The 20,442-nt window shown below is 42.3% G+C and overlaps 1 protein-coding gene across 1 annotated transcript in view; it reads left to right on the plus strand.

Annotated features, from left to right (window-relative positions):
• The window catches only part of npr2 (natriuretic peptide receptor 2), a 183,308-nt gene that overhangs the window by 27,295 nt on the left and 135,571 nt on the right, over nucleotides 1–20,442 (plus strand). The window contains exon 4 of the mRNA XM_072572008.1: nucleotides 2,454–2,589. Within this exon, the coding sequence (XP_072428109.1) occupies nucleotides 2,454–2,589 (136 nt within the window). The remainder of the gene's footprint in view (nucleotides 1–2,453; nucleotides 2,590–20,442) is intronic.

Raw genomic sequence — 20,442 nt, forward strand, 5'->3', positions numbered from 1 at the left:
ATGTTATGAGCACAGCCAAGCACATTTTCTTATTTTATGACAATTATTGCTTCTTCAACTATTGGACTCATCCAATAAATTTCTGCCTTCTATTTTCATGTAGCCAACTGTTAAGTATCTTCTAGAATGCCCAAGGAGGCCACTCAGTCAAAGGGCAATTAGGATGAGCAATAAATACTGACCCAACCAGTACCATGCAATACTATAAATAAAATAGGATGGCTTTCTCCCTGGAAAGTCCTTGAATATTTGGCCACCTCCATCTCTCTTGTCTTAATTGGAATGTCACGTTTGAATTTCTCCAGTAAGATTTCCAGTCCTATTGCAGTGAATTATCAAAATCATAATTGACATTGTATGTGACTGTGACAAAGGGAAACCTTTTCACTTCATCCTTTTCAATCTGTCTGCAGTTTTACAGGCTAACCACACCATACTTCTCCAACACCACTTCATTGCAATGCAGTTAGGTTGGCCCTGTCTCATCTGGTTCCATTCTTATCATTCTAACCAGTTTTCTCTTTCTGCTCCACACTGTTACCTGCATGTCCTCCTTCATCTACACCTATTACCTTTTACATGCTGCCCTTGTGTCATCATTTGAAAGCATCCAACCTCAACTCACCATCACCTCCCCCTACTACATCATTACTAAATCATCAAACTGCTTATTCAACACCAGTACAAGATGAACATAAATTTTCTCCAATTCATTTTTGGGTAATTGATGCCATTGCTTTCAGTCCCTCTTCCCAATTCCATTTCCCAACCATTGACTCCACCTTCATGGAAGCAATCTGAGACCAAATTTACAACCTTTATGTCAGCTTTGGTCCAACATTGAGCTGTTGGACCTTACATTTTTTGTCATCAATGAGAACAGCTGTATTGAACTTTATATAATCTCCTACCTTTGTCCCCATCTCAACTCATCTGCTTCTGGAGACACCGTTCTTGCCTAAGTGACCTTGAAACTTCATTATTCAAATGCAATGTTAGCTGGTCTCTGACATTCTACCCGACCAATTCTACTGACATCAAATCCCATTTATACTCTTGTACTCAATGATATCCATAGGCTCCTGGTCAAGAATTATCATGGTTTTGAAATTTTCATCCTTGTTTTCAAATCCTTTCCTAATTCTGTAATATCCCTCAGTCTAACATCCTCTGAACTATCTGTACTCTCTCATTTGCAACTTTTGTGCACCTAATTTTAATTAATCCCACATTGTAGGAAGTATCTTGAGCTATTTTGAGACACTTTGACTCATGCAGGTTAAGAGTTAAATTCGTAGAGTAGCACAGATATTTATATAAATATCCTCTCCACATCAGGAAAGGTACAGGTTCTCTGGTCTCAAGGAAAATATCAAAAATGGTAAATAAGGACAGAAGCCTGGCCAAACTGAGTTCCGTCTTATTTTCTGTGTCAATCTGATAAATTTCCACAATTGGCTCTTTGCATCACTTGGAATTAGGAAGAGCAACTGTGTTTAACTATTTTGCATGTGTTGCACTTGGACCTGCTACAAGGAACATTGCTCACCCATTCTTCCAACTGGGATAGCAGCAAAAGTAATTCTTTCAAATCAGTGCAATACCTCCCTGCATGTTGGAGATTATTTATAAAATGCAATACTCCAAACTTGATCTGGATACAGTCAAAAACCACACAACGCCAGGTTATAGTCCAACAGGTTTAATTGGAAACACAAGCTTTCGGAGTGCTGCTGTTTCAACAAGTGGTTGAAGGAGCGACGCTCCGAAAGCTAGTGTGTTTCCAATTAAATCTGTTGGACTATAACCTGGTGTTGTGTAATTTTTAACTTTGTACACCCCAGTCCAACACTGGCATCCCTAAATCATTAATCTGGATAGCAATTGATAACCACAACTATTTGAACTCCTGGTGTTAATGACGAAGTTACTAACCTCATAAAATAATTAACTAGACTTGAAACACATGGACTTGGGTTTAGACCTCACATGGCACTTCATTGATTTCAGTTTGGTTTTATTAAGTAAATTTGGAATAAAAGCACTAGTTTTATTAATAATCATCATGAAGTTGACCAATTGCTGTAAAACCTGAACTGATACATTATTGTCCATTAAGGAAGGAAATTAATTGTCCTTACCTAGTCTGGCATCTTATCCACTTTATATTCAAAGGAATGTGGTTGACTCTTTGTGGTAGCAATGCATTAATCCAAGGCTTAGAAAGCACTGAAGGATTTGTGATGTTGATTTGTTTATTACACTGAGTAATCAAACACTCTATTCTCTCTACGAAGAGACTCTGGGACCCATTACTCGTGTTCAGGCAAAGCTGATGAACATTGCTGGAAATTGCTAAGACCAAGGGCCGTTCCCCACCTGTTTTATACTGAGATTATATTTTGTTGTACTCAAAGGCATAGCTGAAAATGCATTTCTCAACATTTTTACAGATCAATTTTATTGCTGGTTGTTTTTATGATGGGATCATGCTGTATGCTATTGCTCTGAACGATACAATCGCAGCAGGAGGATCCAAGAAAAATGGATTGATAATCAGCAAAAACATGAAAAATCGACATTTTCAAGGTACGTTTATAATTTGTTCCTCATGCTTCAAATTAATCTGTTATTACTCTCTTATTATCTCTTGTTGCACCTTGATTATCAGCAGTCAGCTTGGTTCACCAGGTCCGTATATACACTTAACTGCAATGAATATCGTTTAATTGACCATTCATGTATACTGGGTTAAATTTTCTCTTATTCTGGTATTGTCGTGTCGAATGACCTGACTCTGCTCAAAGTACATATCCCCTATTTTTGGGGAAGCAAATGTAGTAAAATGGGTTTTAGAAACTTGTTTTCTATTGCTTAGTGCTGGAAAATTGCATTGAATTAGCCTTGAATGAAAAGTACCCTTTCCTCTACTGTCACTTGAAATCCTACAGCGTACGCTCTGCAAAGTAAAATGTATTCTTCCTGAGATGTGGTGCTCAAAACTGAATGCAATACTGTTGGTGAGGTTTGACCAAAGCTTTATAAAACTCTTTGTAATCCAAACTCCTGAGATAAATGTTAATCTTTCCAAAACTTTCCTTTTTTTTTAATACTGGTGCATTCCTCAATCCAGTGTCCTTGCAAACTCACTCTGCCAACCTTTGACTTTCTGTGCATTTTGTTAAGCTGCCACTATACTGGCTTCTATTTCCATTGCCTCTATTTCCATCCATTTGATCATTAACTCTTGGTCAGGTCCTCTTCCACTTCAGCTCCACTTCCTGTCTCCCAAGGTGAAGAAGCACCAAGTTGAACATTTATGGGACAAACTGACTTGTTCTCAATTGCTTTATATTTTACAGTCACATTACTGCTTCTCATTGGCCTTAGCTAACATCACTTAGCATTCGAGGATCATGCTTTAATGTAAAAGCGATCCTAAACTTCTTTTATAACCAGTTGCCTCTTTAAGTTACAAGCATGTGGGAGAACTCCAGTAAAACAATGCACTAGTCAGATCATGGCTGAAATACTGTAAATCAGTTTTGGTCCCCTTATCTAAGGAAAGGTATACCAGCATTGGAGGCATTCCAGAGAAGATTCACATGGTTAATAACAGGTATAAAGGGACTGCCTAATGAGGAGAGTTGGAGCAGATTTCGCATCCTTATTGGAACATAGAAGATTCTTAGGGGACTTGATAGGGCAGATGTGGAAGGATTGCTTCCCGTTATGGAAGAGTCTTGAACCAGTCAGCATAATGGCAGAATAAGGGATCGTGCATTTAACTCACAGATAGAGAGGAATTCCTTCTGTCAGAGGGTAGTAAATCTGTGGAATTCTTTACAACGGAGGACCATTGAGGCTGTGTCATGAAGTATATTTGAGGCCGAGATAATCAGGTTTTTAATCTGTAAGGGAATCAAGGTTTATGGGGAAAAGGTAGGAAAGTGGAGATGAAGATGATCAAATCAGCCATAATGCCATTGAATGGTGATACCAACTCAATTGGCTGAATGGCTTGTCTGCTTCTATGTCTTATGATCTTAAGGTATTATTTCTTCCGGTTAAGAATTGAGACCATCAATGGAACCATCCTCCCCAATCCCTCATTCCTGCTTTGCATTCCATCCAAACTTCTTATTTGTGTAAAAGTTGATCTCATATAAAGGTTGACCCCTTATTTTTGGCCAAACAATCTTTTATTTTCCATATATCTCGTGTAAAAGTCGATCCTATGATATCGCATTATAAACCTCTTAAAAAAAGGAAACTACATGTTCCCATTAACCCACTAAGAAAATTGCATTCAGTCATTCATACTAGTAACTCTACTCATCGCTCTTTGTTTACTATATTGCATCTCTGTTCATTCATTCATTCATTCATTTGTAACTCTATTTAGCCCACTTGGTTTACTACAGTATGTTTTGATTGATTGATTCATTCAGACCGGTACTAAGTCTGTAAGTACTTATCACAATTTGTTCACTATGCATCCAAAAGTTAATTTCATTTAAAAAATTAATCATTTTAATTGTGCCAATATTTCTGAATGAAAGTGAGATATATTAGCTACATATATCAATAATCCTTCGACAAATTTGTTAATGTTGCTGAGGTTCATAACATACGAGAGTAAGTAGGTGGGAAATGGAAGAATTTAGTGGGAAAGTTCAACACACTTACACATATGGAATTTAATAGATGTTTCATTTTAAGTGTGCCATTATACCAGGCCATGATGCTGTTGAACAGTGTGATTTTTCAGGATTTCAATGAATCTTTGACACATTAAATTTCTCTACTGGTATGGACAAATAAAATTTACTCTCAGTAATTCATTCTTGTTTCTCTTGCTTTCATCTGTTAATTACCTTTACTGTAATTCATTGTGCTTTCCTTCTTTGCCCGGAATTAGTTGAGCGATCAAATTGATTTCTGCTAATAATACGGTATTTTGAACTGCAGCATGAATTTCAGCCTCTCAAAACAATACCCATGTAATAGTTGACCCTAAAAATTGAACCTTTAAAAATAGTCTAAAAGGTTCGATTTTTACACGGGTATATACAGTATTTGGTCCCTACGTATTCCAATTTTGCACTATTGTCTCCTTTGATCCACACCCTCTCCATGAGACCCACAATGTGCTCTCCTGATTCATCCGCACACAATTCCGTGGAATTAAATTTATATTCCTAATTTCTGTGCAAGCCATAATCTTAAATAGTTCCATTTCTCATGCGAAAGCTTTCATCAAAGCCATAGTGAAAGCAACATACTGCAAATGCTGAAAGTCTGAAATAAAAACACAAAGTGGTGACAATATGCAACAGCTCTGGTGGTATCTGTAAGAGGAAAAACAGAGTTTTGAGTTAAATTTGACTCTTTTTCATTGGTAGATCTCTGCCATTTGAAGTATGGTTCCTTTGTGTATTCCTGAGTCTGGCTTCACTGACTTTCCAAGTTGGAAATTTGCAATCAACTCTTTCACATGTCCAATATGTGCAAGCTGTCGTAAAAGTGTGAAGTGACAAGTGGTGATGCTGACTGCCTTTGACATCAAGGCTGCATTTGACCAAGTGAGGCATCAAGGAGCCCTGAACAAGTAGAGTCAATGGGAATCAGGGGAAAATATCTTGGCTGCTTGGTCTCAAAATTTAGAACTAAGGTTGTGGTTTTTGGAGGCCAGTCATCTCAGCTCAAGGACATCTCTGCAGGAGTTCCTCAGGGGAACATCCTTGACCCGACTATCTTCAACTGCTTCATCAATGACTATCCATCAAAAGTGGAGATGCTTGCTAGTGATTGCACAAAGTTCAGCACTATTCCCCAGATACTATGTCAAAATGCAACAAGACCTGGACAAGGGTTTACTGACGAATGGCAAGTAACATTCATGCCACACAAGTGCCAGGCAGTCACTGTCTCCAACAAGAAAGAATGTCTTAATGAAGTTACATTATTAATAATAAATTGTTAATTGTTTTGTTTAAGTTATAAACTTGGTGTCCAAGATCTGATATTTGTCAAGGAACATTTAGGCAATTTTGAGGATCAGTGCAAGTTTGAATTTTATTGGGTTGTGAATTCAGTGATACTAAGGCTGATTTGGAACATTGTCATAATGTTCTCTGTACTCCAGGACACATTAATCAGGCACCGCTTGCATGCTGCCAGTGAAGTGCCATTGTGATCGTCTTCTAAAGTTGCAAGCCTTGGAATTTGCAACATTTTTTCAGTGTGTAATGCTTTTTCTTCAGCACTGTCCGTCATACAAACTGGATTCTCCATGAGACTAGGTTCTGGTCTGGAAGACTATCAGAGGAATCATAAATGTTGCAATAAGATTCAGGCACACAGAATAGATTCACTACCTGGATGTGTTTCCTGGTTAAGAATCTCTGAAGAATAAACAGGGTCATTCTCACTGACATCAACTGAAGAGTATGCCAATGAGTGTTCAAAAGATCCCACCGCTTAATGCAACATCTTCAGATGGATCAGTGACAATATAAAAACATTTGATGAGATCTACCAAGACAACTGGCTGCTGAGATCCCTGGCCATACTGAGCTACTCAACAAAAAAAACTCTCAGGACTGAAATAAAAAATCAAAGCTTTCCAGAACCGATTAAAAATCTGCCGAAGTTTCATTATATTTTTCATATTCAGATACCTTCAGCAATTGGGCCCACTGTACATAGGGATGTATCGATCTGGAATTGATGCTGCTTCAAGTGAGTTGAGGTATCTAAGGCAATTCTGTACTTGAGAAAGTTCATCTCCCACACTTCCCATCTAAGTGTTCAAATCAGTCCTTCAACTGTACCAAAGAGCCTTGGAAAAGCCAGAAATGTCCAGCTAGTTAGCACAGTGCTTGTTGCCACTTAAGGCTATACTTGACTTCAATTCATTTTGGGTAAGCCATCAAGTTATTATCTTCTGAGGGTCATCATTTATCATGCCTTGTTGGTCAATCTTGCCTCAAGGCTCTTCAGTTTTATTTCAGAACAAAACACAAGCTAACTTTGATTGCTGTCTTCATTGCTGCTACTGAGTCTGTCCTGGTTCTTGTTTGAGTTCTTTGTATTTTGATACAGGCTCTGATCAGACCTCTTAGTGACTGTTGAATCATATCCATCATTATTGAGCTGTCCAGGATTTAACCTTTTAGTAGAATACTAACACACGACTATTGAGGTCTCAGTCCCACCACAACTTACCTCCAAGGCTCATCTGTATATTCTCTTTATAATTGGGATGGCTCTTAACATTAAACTCAATATAAAAATATAAGTGCAAAAAGTATATAACGAAGTAGTAACAGAAGTATTGTATTAATATCAAGCACTGGTGTTTCGGGGTAGTTGTCTCTTTTGGCTGCTTTCAGAGCAAAGTTGTGACATTATATAAAATTGTTATAATTTATTTTAAAATAGAGGAGAAGTCAATCTGATGACCACAAAGCACTACTTGCCTCTTCCAACTGGTCAATAATTAGCTTAGAAAAGGAAGTTGTTGCAACTTATAAATGTTAATGTTGTGCAATCAGCAATGTTTATCTTGCTGTGTTTCTTAATGTTATGGAGTAATGCATCTTAAAACTGAACTCCATAAATATTTAAAATTGTGAGGCATCCAGGAATCTATACTAGATTGTAATGTACTTTATATTTGTGCTAAACCCTCGAAAGTCTCATCCCATTTGTGATAGCTGCAGTCATTTCCTGTTTATGCAGTGGAGAAATTGTTTATCTTACTGTAATCTTTATTAATTCGGTATGCCTTGAGTCATCTCAGCTTTGAAACTACAGTCACCACGGATACAGTCATGTCGTGTCAATAACGAGTTGCTAGATGAGATCGGTGAGTTAGCAGAGCCAAGTTGCACTGATGGCAGCTTCCTTTTGTTTGCTCATGAACAGCTCGGAAGGAACTCTGCTGACCATGCAACATCTGAATACTAAATTAATCAGCAGTGTGAGGAATTAGCTAAAAATTGAAATTATAGCTTAAAACCTGGTTCCCCACAGGATTACATTTAGGTTGCAAGCTCTTGGTGATAGCCTCAGATCTCTACTTCAGTTAATTTTATACAAAGGTCAGACTGCACAGTTTGCATTGATGAGCACTGAAACTTGTGTCGCATGAAAACAAACCCATTTATGCAATTTACCTATGCAGGAATTATGCTTAAGTATCTAAAGGCATTTGGTATAAGATATAACATTATGTATTGGCACAACCTAATGACCTCTTTTTTTTGTGAAGCCACCATTACATTTTTCAAATTATTTTCATTCTTTCCCTCAACTATGCCTCCTTGTATTATTCATGATGAAGAAGCTGAATATGTAATCTGGTCTGAATTTGGTCATCACGGTCCTTTATGTCAGTGGGCTTGGTTTCTTCTTTCCTTTCTCCACGGGTAAGATCCTTATTTTAATTCAGTGCTATGCTGAAGAACCTCTCTAAAAACAAACATCCAGCTATTCTCATCACTCTGCAGTGTTGTGTCTTGGTGACGCAAGCTATCGTGCAATCAAAGAGAGGAGATTTAGTCATTTAATAGCACAGTTTCTTTCTGAAAATTACACATTTTAGTACAGCCTTTTGTCTTGCCGTCATCAGGACAATGCACAAGAATGCCAATTCAAGAGGAAAACCAATGTTTATACTGTCTGAGAGCAGGGAGCTAATTTGTTGAAAAGTGGACTCTGAAGAATAGAAGTGTTGCCATGTAGAATGCACCCATTAATGCTAATTTACAGTCAACTGCTTGACTTTGTTTAAATTTCAAACCAAGCAGGTTGACTCTGGTGGGTCAGGTCATTGCTCCCAGAAGTGAACAGGCATATAGCTTTCACCTACCTTGTTGGCTTTCCTGACGCAGCTACCACCCCCACGCTGAGTGATGATGTCACTTCCGCCCCCCATCATGGCCACTCCCACAGCCACTTCCGGCCCTCACATCATCGCTGATGCCACACGCTCAGTGACTTCCGCCACCCCTACTGCCATGATCACCACCACTTCTGCCCCACCAGCGCCACTCACCTGCATTCTGCTGACATGCCCCCCACAGACCCCAAAGTCACTATCCCCACCCCCCAGAACCCCGAGGGGAACATTACCCCAGGGCATGCCTCCACCCCCATTCCCCCCACCATCACACCCACTCCAGGTACTGGTTCCGACCCCACTCCCAGCTCCACACCCACACCAGATCCCAGCTCCCGGCCCTGCCGAGTTTTCACCATCCCTCCAGACCTCCCACTCACTGAGGACGAATGATCAGTCCTCAGCAAAGAACTCACCTTCATCCCCCTCCGTCCACGCATCAATGAATTTAATACACACCGTGACATCGAACACTTCTTCCGTCGCCTCCGCCTCCGAGCTTACTTTCACAATCAGGACTCCCGCCCACCTTCCGAGGACCCCTTCGCCCACCTCCAACATACTGCATCCACCTGGACACCCCGCGCTGGCCTATTACCTGCCCTCGACCTCTTCATTTCCAACTGCTGCCGGGACATTAACCGCCTCAACCTGTCGAACCCCCTCCCACATTCCAACCTCTCACCCTCACAACGCGCAGCCCTCCAATCCCTCTGCTCTAATCCCAACCTCACCATTAAGCCAGCGGATAAAGGGGGCGCAGTGGTAGTCTGGCACACTGACCTCTACACCGCTGAAACCAAACGCCAACTCAAGGACACCTCTTCCTACTGCTCCCTCGACCATGACCCCACCCCCCATCACCAAACCATCATCTCCCAGACCATACAGAACCTCATCACCTCAGGAGATCTCCCACCCACAGTTTCCAACCTCATAGTCCGGGAACCCCACACTGCCCAGTTCGACCTCCTTGTCAAGATCCACAAGCCTGACCAACCTGGCCGACCCATTGTCTCAGCATGCTCCTGCCCCATTGAACTCATCTCTACCTACCTTGACACTGTCCTATCCTCCCTAGTCCAGGAACTCCCCACATACATTCAAGACACCACCCACGCCCTCCACCTCCTCCAAGACTTCTGTTTCCCCGGCCCCCAACGCCTCATCTTCACCATGGATATCCAATCCCTCTACACCTCCATCATCCATGACCAGGGCCTCCAAGCCCTCCGTTTTTTCCTCTCCAGACGTCCCCAACAGTACCCTTCCACTGACACTCTCATTCGTTTGGCCGAACTGGTCCTCACCCTTAACAATTTCTCCTTTGAATCCTCCCACTTCCTCCAGACCAAAGGCGTAGCCATGGGCACACGTATGGGCCCCAGCTATGCCTGTCTCTTTGTTGGCTATGTAGAGCAGTTGATCTTCCGTAATTACACCGGCACCACTCCCCACCTCTTCCTCCGCTACATTGATGACTGCATTGGCGCCACCTCGTGCTCCCGCGAGGAGGTTGAGCAATTCATCAACTTCACCAACACATTCCACCCTGACCTTAAATTTACCTGGACCATCTCTGACACCTCGCTCCCCTTCCTGGACCTCTCCATCTCCATTAGTGAAGACCGACTTGACACTGACATTTCTTACAAACCCACCGACTCCCATAGCTACCTGGATTACACCTCTTCCCACCCTATCTCTTGCAAAAATGCCATCCCGTATTCCCAATTTCTCCGCCTCCACCGTATCTGCTCCCCAGAGGACCACTTCCACCATAGAACACACCAGATGGCCTCCTTCTTTAGAGACCACAATTTCCCTTCCCACGTGGTTAAAGATGCCCTCCAACGCATCTCATCCACATCCCGCACCTCCGCCCTCAGACCCCACCCCTCCAACCGTAACAAGGACAGAACGCCCCTGGTGCTCACCTTCCACCCTACAAACCTTCGCAAAAACCAAATCATCCGCCAACATTTCGGCCAACTCAAAAAAGAATCCACCACCAGGGATATATTTCCCTCCCCACCCCTTTCCGCCTTCCACAAAGACCGTTCCCTCCGTGAATACCTGGTTAGGTCCATATCCCCCTACGACCCACCCTCCCATTCTGGCACTTTCCCCTGCCACCGCAGGAACTGTAAAACCTGCGCCCACACCTCCTCCCTCACCTCTATCCAAGGCCCTAAAGGAGCCTTCCACATCCATCAAAGTTTTACTTGCACATCCACTAATATCATTTATTGTATCCGTTGCTCCCAATGCGGTCTCCTCTATATTGGGGAGACTGGGCGCCTCCTAGCAGAGTGCTTTAGGGAACATCTCCGAGACACCCACACCAATCAACCACACCCCCCCGTGGCCCAACATTTCAACTCCCCCTCCCACTCTGCCGAGGACATGGAGGTCCTGGGCCTCCTTCACCGCCGCTCCCTCACCACCAGATGCCTGGAGGAAGAACGCCTCGTCTTTCGCCTTGGAACACTTCAACCCCAGGGCATCAATTTGGACTTCAACAGCTTTCTCATTTCCCCTTCCCCCACCTCATCCCAGTTTCAAACTTCCAGCTCAGCACTGTCTCCTTGACTTGTCCGGACTTGTCCGACCTGCCTATCTTCTTTTCCACCTATCCACTCCACCCTCTCCTCCTTGACCTATCACCTTCATCTCCTCCCCCACTCACCCATTGTACTCTATGCTACTCTCTCCCCACCCCCATCCTCCTCTAGCTTATCTCTCCACGCTTCAGGCTCACTGCCTTTATTCCTGATGAATGGCTTTTGCCCGAAACGTCGATTTCGCTGCTTGTTGGATGCTGCCTGAACTGCTGTGCTCTTCCAGCACTACTAATCCAGTATTTCCCCTTGAATAGTCAATTTCTATTCTGTAAAATGGATGGTCTACACCTGAACCTGAGGGGTACCAGTATCCTTGGGGGGAGGTTTGCTAGTGCTCTTGGGGGGGTTTTAAACTAACTCTGCAGGGGCACGGGAACCTAGACTGTAGCTTTAGGGTGCAGGACCTGGAGTGTAGGGAGGTTAGGAACATGGCATCAATCTCAAAGGAGGATGCCTGTAAACAGGAAAGTGGCTTGAAGTGTGTATACTTCAATGCAAGAAGTATACGAAATAAGGTAGGTGAGCTTGCAGCGTGGGTTGGTACCTGGGATTTCGATGTTGTGGCTATTATGGAGACATGGGTAGAACAGGGACAGGATTGGCTGTCGAAGGATCCAGGGTTTAAATGTTTTAGTAGGGTCAGAGGTGGGGGTAAAAGAGGGGGAGGTGTGGCATTGCTTGTCAAAGATAGTATTACAGCGGTGGAAAGGACGATGGATGAAGACTCTCCATCTGAGGTAGTTTGGGCAGAGGTTAGGAATAGGAAAGGTGAGGTCACCCTGTTTGGAGTTTTCTACAGGCCTCCTAATAGTCCTAGAGACGTAGAAGAAAGGATTGCGAGGATGATTCAGGAGAAGAGTGAAAGTAATAGGGTGGTTGTTGTGGGGTCTTTAACTTTCCTGATATTGACAGGGTCAGCTATAGCTTGAGTTCGTTAGATGGGTCGGTGTTTGTCCAATGTGTGCAGGAGGGTTTCCTGACACAATATGTAGACAGGCCAACAAGAGGTGAGGCCATACTGGATTTGGTTCTGGGTAACGAACCAGGTCAGGTGTTAGAATTGGAGGTAGGTGAGCACTTTGGGGACAGTGAACACAATTCGGTGACTTTTACTCTAGTGATGGAGAGGGATAAGTGTGCATTGCAGGGCAAGAGTTATAGCTGGGGGCAGGGAAATTATGATGCGGTGAGGCACGACCTAGGATGCGTGCCTTGGAAAAGTAGGCTTCAGGGCAAGGGCGCAATTGATATGTGGAGCTTGTTCAAGGAGCAACTATTGAGTGTCCTTGATAAGTATGTACCTGTCAGGCAGGGAGGAAAGGGTCGTGTGAGGGAGCCGTGATTTAATAAGGAATTGGAATCCCTTGTTAAAGGGAAGAGAGCCGCTTATGTAAAGATGATGAGTGAAGGTTCAATTGGGGTGATTGAGAGTTATAAGGTAGCCAGGAATGATCTGAAGAGAGAGCTAAGAGCAGCAAGGAGGGGACATGAAAAGTCCTTAGTTGGTAGGATTAGGGAAAACCCAAAGGCTTTCTATAGGTATGTCAAGAATAAAAGAATGACTAGGGTAGGAATGGGTCCAGTCAAGGATAGTAGTGGGAAGGTGCGTGTGGAGGCTGAAGAGATTGGGGAGACACTGAATGAATACTTTTCGTCAGTATTCACTCAGGAACAGGACATTGTTTCCGATGTGAATACTAAGTCACAATTCATTAGAATGGACAGCTTTGAGGTATGTAGGGAAGAGGTGTTGGAAATTCTGGAAAGGGTGAAAATAGATAAGTCCCCTGGGCCTGATGGCATTTATTCTAGGATTCTCTGGGAAGCAAGGGAGGAGCTTACAGAGCCATTGGCCTTGATTTTTAGGTCCTCGTTGTCTACAGGAATAGTGCCAGAAGACTGGAGGATAGCAAATATGGTTCCCTTGTTCAAGAAGGAGAGTAGGGATAACCCTAGTAACTATAGGCCGGTGAGTCTCACTTCTGTTGTGGGCAAAGTCTTAGAGAGAATTGTAAGGGATAGGATTTATGAACATCTGGATAGGAATAATGTGATCAAGGATAGTCAGCATGGTTTTGCGAAGTGCAGATCGTGCCTCACAAACCTTATTGAATTCTTTGAGAAGGTGACTAAGGTGGTGGACGAGGGTAAAGCGGTAGATGTAGTGTATTTCGATTTTAGTAAGGCATTTGATAAGGTTCCCCATGGTAGGCTACTGCACAAAATACGGAGGTATGGCATTGAGGGTGAGTTGGAGGTTTGGATTAGGAATTGGCTGGCTGGAAGAAGACAGAGGGTAGTAGTTGATGGTAAAGGTTCATCTTGGAGTGCAGTTACTAGCGGTGTTCTGCAAGGATCTGTTTTGGGACCATTGCTGTTTGTCATTTTTAAAAATGACTTGGAGGAGGGGCTAGAAAGTTGGCTGAGCAAGTTTGCGGATGATACGAAAGTCGGAGTTGTTGACAGTGAGGAAGGATGTGTCAGGTTACAGCGGGATATAGATAAGCTGCAGAGCTGGGCAGAAAGGTGGCAAATGGAGTTCAAAGTGTGAGGTGATTCACTTTGGTATGAGTAACAAAAAGATGGGGTACTGGGCTAATGGTCGGATACTTGGTAGTGTGGAAGAGCAGAGGGATCTTGGTGTCCATGTACACAGATCTCTGAAAGTTGCCACCCAGGTAAATAGTGCAGTGAAGAAGGCATATGGCAGACTGGGCTTTATTGGTAGAGGAATTGAGTTCCGGAGTCCTGAGGTCATGTTGCAGTTGTGTAAGACTCTGGTGCGGCCGCATCTGGAGTATTGTGTGCAGTTTTGGTCGCCATACTATAGGAAGGATGTGGAGGCACTGGAACGGGTGCAGAAGAGGTTTACCAGGATGTTGCCTGCTATGGTAGGAAGATCGTATGAGGAAAGGCTGAGGCACTTGGGGCTGTTTTCATTGGAGAAAAGAAGGTTTGGGGTGACTTGATAGAGGTGTACAAGATGATTAGGGGTTTAGATAGGGTTGACCATGAGAACCTTTTTCCACGTATGGAGTCAGCTATTACGAGGGGGCATAGCTTTATATTAAGGGGTGTTAGGTATAGGACAGATGTTAGGGGTAGATTCTTTACTCAGCGAGTCGTGAGTTCATGGAATGCCCTACCAGTGGAGTGGTGGACTCTCCCTCTTTATGGGCATTTAAACGGGCATTGGATAGGCATATGGAGGATAGTGGGCTAGTGTAGGTTAGGTGGGCTTGGATCGGCACCACATCGAGGGCCAAAGGGCCTGTACTGCGCTGTATTTTTCTATGTTCTATGTTCTATGTTCTATATTAAAATTGTGTTTATTCAGAGAGTAGTAGGGGTGTGGAACGCACTGCCTGTAACAGTAGTAGACTTGCCAACTTTAAGGGCATTTAAGTGGTCATTGGATTGGCATATGTTCTAAAATATAATTACATACCTTGGGGATTTTTCAGAACTGCTCTCCCACTGTAATTTCATGAGATGTTAAGGCAGAACAAGTTTTGTTCATGTAAATGGCTTCCTCTACTGCATCTTATAGTGGTGCAGCTGACTGTAACATAGTCAAATGAAATCAATATTTGGAAATGAAACACATCATTTCATCAGAAAAGCAAAATGCCTCAGAATCTAAAATAAAGCAGAATGTGCAAAACCATTCAACAGGACAGGGAGCAACTGTAGAGAGAGCTGTAGACTGAATGGACTGCATTTTTGGGGCAACTTTGAAGGCAGGAACAAAGGTAAAAATACCAGCATGGTTGGCAAGTCTGTTTCAGGGCACCATGCCTGGCAGTATCTATCTTTGGGAAAGACAAATTCCAGGCCTGTGAAGAGTGCCCAGTCTGCAAGAGGAAGGCAGATTAGGATTAAGAATAATAATTAATCTTTGTCAGATTAAAATCAAAACACTGCTGGAAATATAAATTAAAGTCATCTGTGAAGAGAAACAGAGTACAGTATGACTCTTCTTCAGACCTAAAAGTGGCTGGTCAGTAGTGCTATGGAGTAGCGGGGGGGGAGTGAAACAGATTATGAGTTGGTCAAGAGCTAAAGCAGTTATAAGGAGCAATAGAGATGTTTGTGAAAAGGCGAAAATGGGTCAGCTCTGAGGAGAGGCAAGTCAACAAGATAAGAATGTGACACAGCAGGGGATTTGGGGTGGTGGAATTGTGTTCAGCCCTATTTAGCTGGTATTGCAACCAGCTCCTTCTGTGAACATGGTAGCCCTCTTACTGGCCCTCCAGCTTCTCCAGCTATCTGTAGTCAAACTAAAATCTCATCCCAATTGGCAGCTTATCCAAGTGCAAGAATTAAAGTCAATCACTTTCCACAAAGACACAGGCTTCTGACCCAAAAACGATTGTGACTCATATTTCCCACTATAGTGAAAAAAAAACAAATGAGCCCAATGTTGCAGTTGTGTTTCAGCAGACTGAAATGTCATCGGAACTAAAAGAAGTCAGTTATCACCAGAAAAATGTATGAGTTGATTTCAGGGTAACACTTGCCTTGAACAATCTGTCTCAATTTCCAACTTCACAGGGTTTATCCATTCCAGCACAGTATTCATGTACTCTCATTGCCCACATAGTTCTGACACATGTAAAGTTAGTGAGGTACTTTGACAGTCTTTGCAATGGACATGAGTCCACTAAAAACTGGAGTGCTTGAGGCTGCTCAAAATTGATCTTACTCTCCCCATAACCAATTGACAATGACATCAGAGCACACCATTTTCAAAATGAACGGCAGCAACTTGAAAATGCTCCTTCTATAATACCTTTGGAACCTGCAATCTCTGTCACTTAGAGTCAGAAGGTTAGTAGATACATAGGAACACCCCTACCCTCATAAATGCTACACCAAAGTCATACACCATTTGGAATTGGAGACATGTCACTGTTCCTTCACTGTTGCTGAATCAAAAACCTGGCACTCCCTTCATAAGAGCACTGTGGGTGAACTGCCATGATCTTTATGGAGATCCATAACCTAATAAATTAGAAGAACCTAACTTCCACAATGAAAGAAACTAAAGGACAAGATTACACTTACAATGTTACTTTAGCAATCAATATAATTTAAACACAATTAACAGACAACATGTATTCAAGATAAATCATGAATTACACTTGAATAGCCAAGACCGTAAAGTTGGATCTCAAGGATTTACTGCAAGTCCCCATATCATAAAGGACATCATGTCCAGCTGCACAGTCTTTCACACCTTCTGTCTTTCTCAGATAAAATTCAACTCCTTTACTTCAAACATGATTTGGTCTGTAAATTTCCCCTAAGAATTACTCCATCCAGATTCATACATATACTTTTCACCAAAATGGCCCAACTGTTTTTGTGGTCATGCATCAGATATGAACGTTGTTGGCTGGTGAGCATATATTATCTCTCCCTAACTGCCCTTGTGAAAGTGTTGACCTGCCTTCTTGAACTGCTGCAGTCCACATGCTCTGGGTTAATGCAAGGGAATTTCAGCATTTTGACCTAGCGACAATAAAGGAACAGTGATATATTTTCAAATTAGAATGGTGAGTGGCTTGGAGGGGAACTTAAGTTGCTGGCATTCCTGTGTATCTGCTAATCTTGTCATTCTAGGTGGAAGTGATTATGGGTTTGGAAGGTGCTGTTTGAGTATCTTTGGTGCATTGCAGAGCACTTAACAAGGAGGACTGTAAATTGAACACATTTTTATCTCTTTATTTTTCTGTCTTTGTATTCATTTTCCTGTGTTTTAAGATGGCGCCGGAGAGTGATGACACTATACAACATTTTTCACTGCATTTTGTAACAAAATACACATGACAATAAACAAATAAATCAAACATTGATGCTTATTGAACATCGGTGGTGGAGGGAGTGGATATTTGTGGATGTGGTGCCAATCAATTCGGTTGGCTGATGTCAAGCTTCTTGAATGTTGTTAGAGCTGTGTCCATCCAGACAAGTGAAGAGTTTTCCATCACACTCCTAACTTGTGCCTTGTAGATGATGGGCAGGCTTTGAGAAGTCAGGAGGTGAATTACTTGCACAGCAAAGGGTGGCACGGTAACTCAGTAGTTAGCACTGGTGCCTCACAGTGTCATGGATCTAGGTTCGATTCCCACCACAGGCGACTGTCTGTGTGGAGTTTGCACATTCTCCCCATGTCTGTGTGGGTTTCCTACAGGTGCTCCGGTTTCCTCCCTCAACCCAAAAATGTGCAGGTCTGGTGAATTGGCCTTGCTAAATTGCCCATAATGTTGGGTACATTGGTCAGGGGTAAGTGTATGGTGGGGGAATGGGTCTGGATGGGTTACTCTTCAGAGGGTCAGTGTGGATCTGTTGGGCCAAATGGCCTGTTTCCATAATCTGCCAGTGTGGTGGCCAGCCTAGACTTAGTTGCTCTTTGATTGTCTAAGTGCATTCTCATTGGGATGTGGAGTTTTTGAACTCCTCAAAGAGAATATTTTTTCATGAAGATTTTTGGAATTGGTTTCTGTTTTGAATGCCTGTACCTATTGGTCAAAATCAAGCTTCTTCTTCCTTTCAAATTCCAGGCACATGTGGTCAGGGTGTTTCCTGAGGCATGGAATCTTCGATGATACACTTCCAGCACTATCTGATATGAACTTAAGATAGCCAATTTTATTTCATCATAGTGATTGGCTGTACTCTCTTGTAAGGTGGAGAAAACATTATGAGCTTGAAAACTTAATAAGGACCAAAACTGTAATAAGGACCAATATTAGACTAAAATAAAAGCAAAGTCCTGCAGATGCTAGAATTCTGAAATAAAAAGTGTTGGACTATGTCAGTGGGTCTCACAGCATCTGTACAGGGAGAAACAGTTAACGTTTTGAGACATCTTTGGAACTCCATGCTACCATTCTCAAACCTCTTAATTGGGAGTGCTACTTGTGATAACATGTCAACAACTCCATCTGTTTCCCATCTGTTCCACTTGTTCCTTCTCCAACTTTATTCAAAACTTTATTTAAAAACTGCCACTTTTTCAGTTTCTTTCAGTTCCAAAGTGTTCAGATTGACCTGCCCTCTTGAACTGCTGCAGTCCACATGCTCTGGGTTAATGCAAGGGAATTTCAGCATTTTGACCTAGCGACAATAAAGGAACAGTGATATATTTCCAAATCAGAATGGATTTCTCTCAAGTCTTTCTCTCTCCACAGGTGATGCCAGGCCTTCTGAGTTTCTCCACCATATTTTGCTTTTATTCCAGTACTGAGATGGCACTTTAACTGCAATCACTTTATCATCTGAGAGAGATAAAGAAGGTTTCCACCTCTGTCTCCTTAAACATAGGAATTACATCAGTAAATAGAGTTGCCCCCATCTTTAAACCTGAGTCAGTGCAGTCTTCATGACACATTCCTGCTCCCTGCTTGAGTTGGCCTAGTTCAAATGTCCTTTCTTATCAATTTTCCCGAAATCCTCTCTCTTCCCGCCTTGTTCTTTCTTCTCTTTTCCACCTGTCTCTCTCTCTCTCTTTCTCTCCTCCTTTTCTTGGAATTCTAATTTCAATTCCTCATATTTTAATCTGTCTAACACTACTCCATTTGTTTAATTATTCTCAATTTTCACCTGTAAACTGTTGGCCAGCCTTTTGATAATGTTGACTTTTTTTGCCTTCAGGACAATCTTCTAATCTTGAGTGTCTTGCTGTACATGTTAATGTTCAAGAGACAGAAATGTTAAATTCTCAAAAGTAGCATTCCCTACATCTGCTAGGAATGCACTGACATCAAATGTGTAAGTCTCTATACTGTACAGGAGAAACTCAAGAAAGCCTTTTGAATTTAAAAAAAATTATTTGCAAATTTACCCACTCTAATTTTTTTATTTTATCTGGGATTCAAAGCATAGCCATCAGCTCCCAATTTGTTGTAACTAGATCCTGGGCAAAGTTTCACGAGTAAATGGGTGGGTTGCGCTTCGGCGGGTCGGTGTGGACCTTGTTGGGCTGAGGGGCCTGTTTCCACACTGTAAGTAATCTAATCTAATCTAATAACAGTGGGCAGCACAGTGGCTCAGTGGTTAGCACAGCTGCCTCACAGTGCCAGAGACCCGGGTTCAATTCCCGCCTCAGGCGACTGACTGTGTGGAGTTTGCATGTTCTTCCCGTGTCTGCGTGGGTTTCCCCTGAGTGCTCCGGTTTCCTCCCACAATCCAAAGATGTGCAGGTTAGGTCAATTGGCCATGCTAAATTGCCCGTAGTGTTAGGTGAAGGGGTAAATGCAGGGGAATGGGTCTGAGTGGATTGCACTTCAGCGGGTCAGTATGGACTTGTTGGGCCGAAGGGCCTGTTTCCACACTGTAAGTAATCTAATCTAATTAAGGTTCCGTTCAGGATTCCCCAAATTGTCATATTTCTGGGTGAGGAGGGATGAACTTTATTCATCTGCTGCAACGAGTGGATTTTACAATGGATACCCTCCCTAGATCATATGAGTCTATATTTTAAAAGGAACAAACTAACTAGTTTTGTTTGAGTTGACAAGGAATGAGGCTTTAGTTACTAACCCTGAGAAAAAAGATCAAAGCAACAAAAATGTACCCAGATAAGAAATGAGAAGTGAGTCCAAAAGTAAAGAATTAAATTTAAAAAATAAACAGTCATTAATAAAGAGTAGCTAGTGGATGTTGATTGTTAATCAGTTTATTTTGAGATTCTTAGCTTTTCAGGTTAGTTGAATGTCTTTGGTGCTGTTTTGTCTTGATGGGCTTGTTGTTTGGCTGGTTATCATTAATTTACATCATGGGGATGACTAGTAGATTGTTCTTCAACTGTGACCTATATCCACACTAGTGCTCAAACCTAGGCTAATACACACACATACCTCAGCACTTTGCCAAACGTGAGCACTTCAGCTCACTAGCATACCC

The sequence above is a fragment of the Chiloscyllium punctatum genome, chromosome 1 (assembly GCF_047496795.1).
Source record: "Chiloscyllium punctatum isolate Juve2018m chromosome 1, sChiPun1.3, whole genome shotgun sequence".
NCBI classification, from domain to species: Eukaryota; Metazoa; Chordata; class Chondrichthyes; order Orectolobiformes; family Hemiscylliidae; genus Chiloscyllium; species Chiloscyllium punctatum.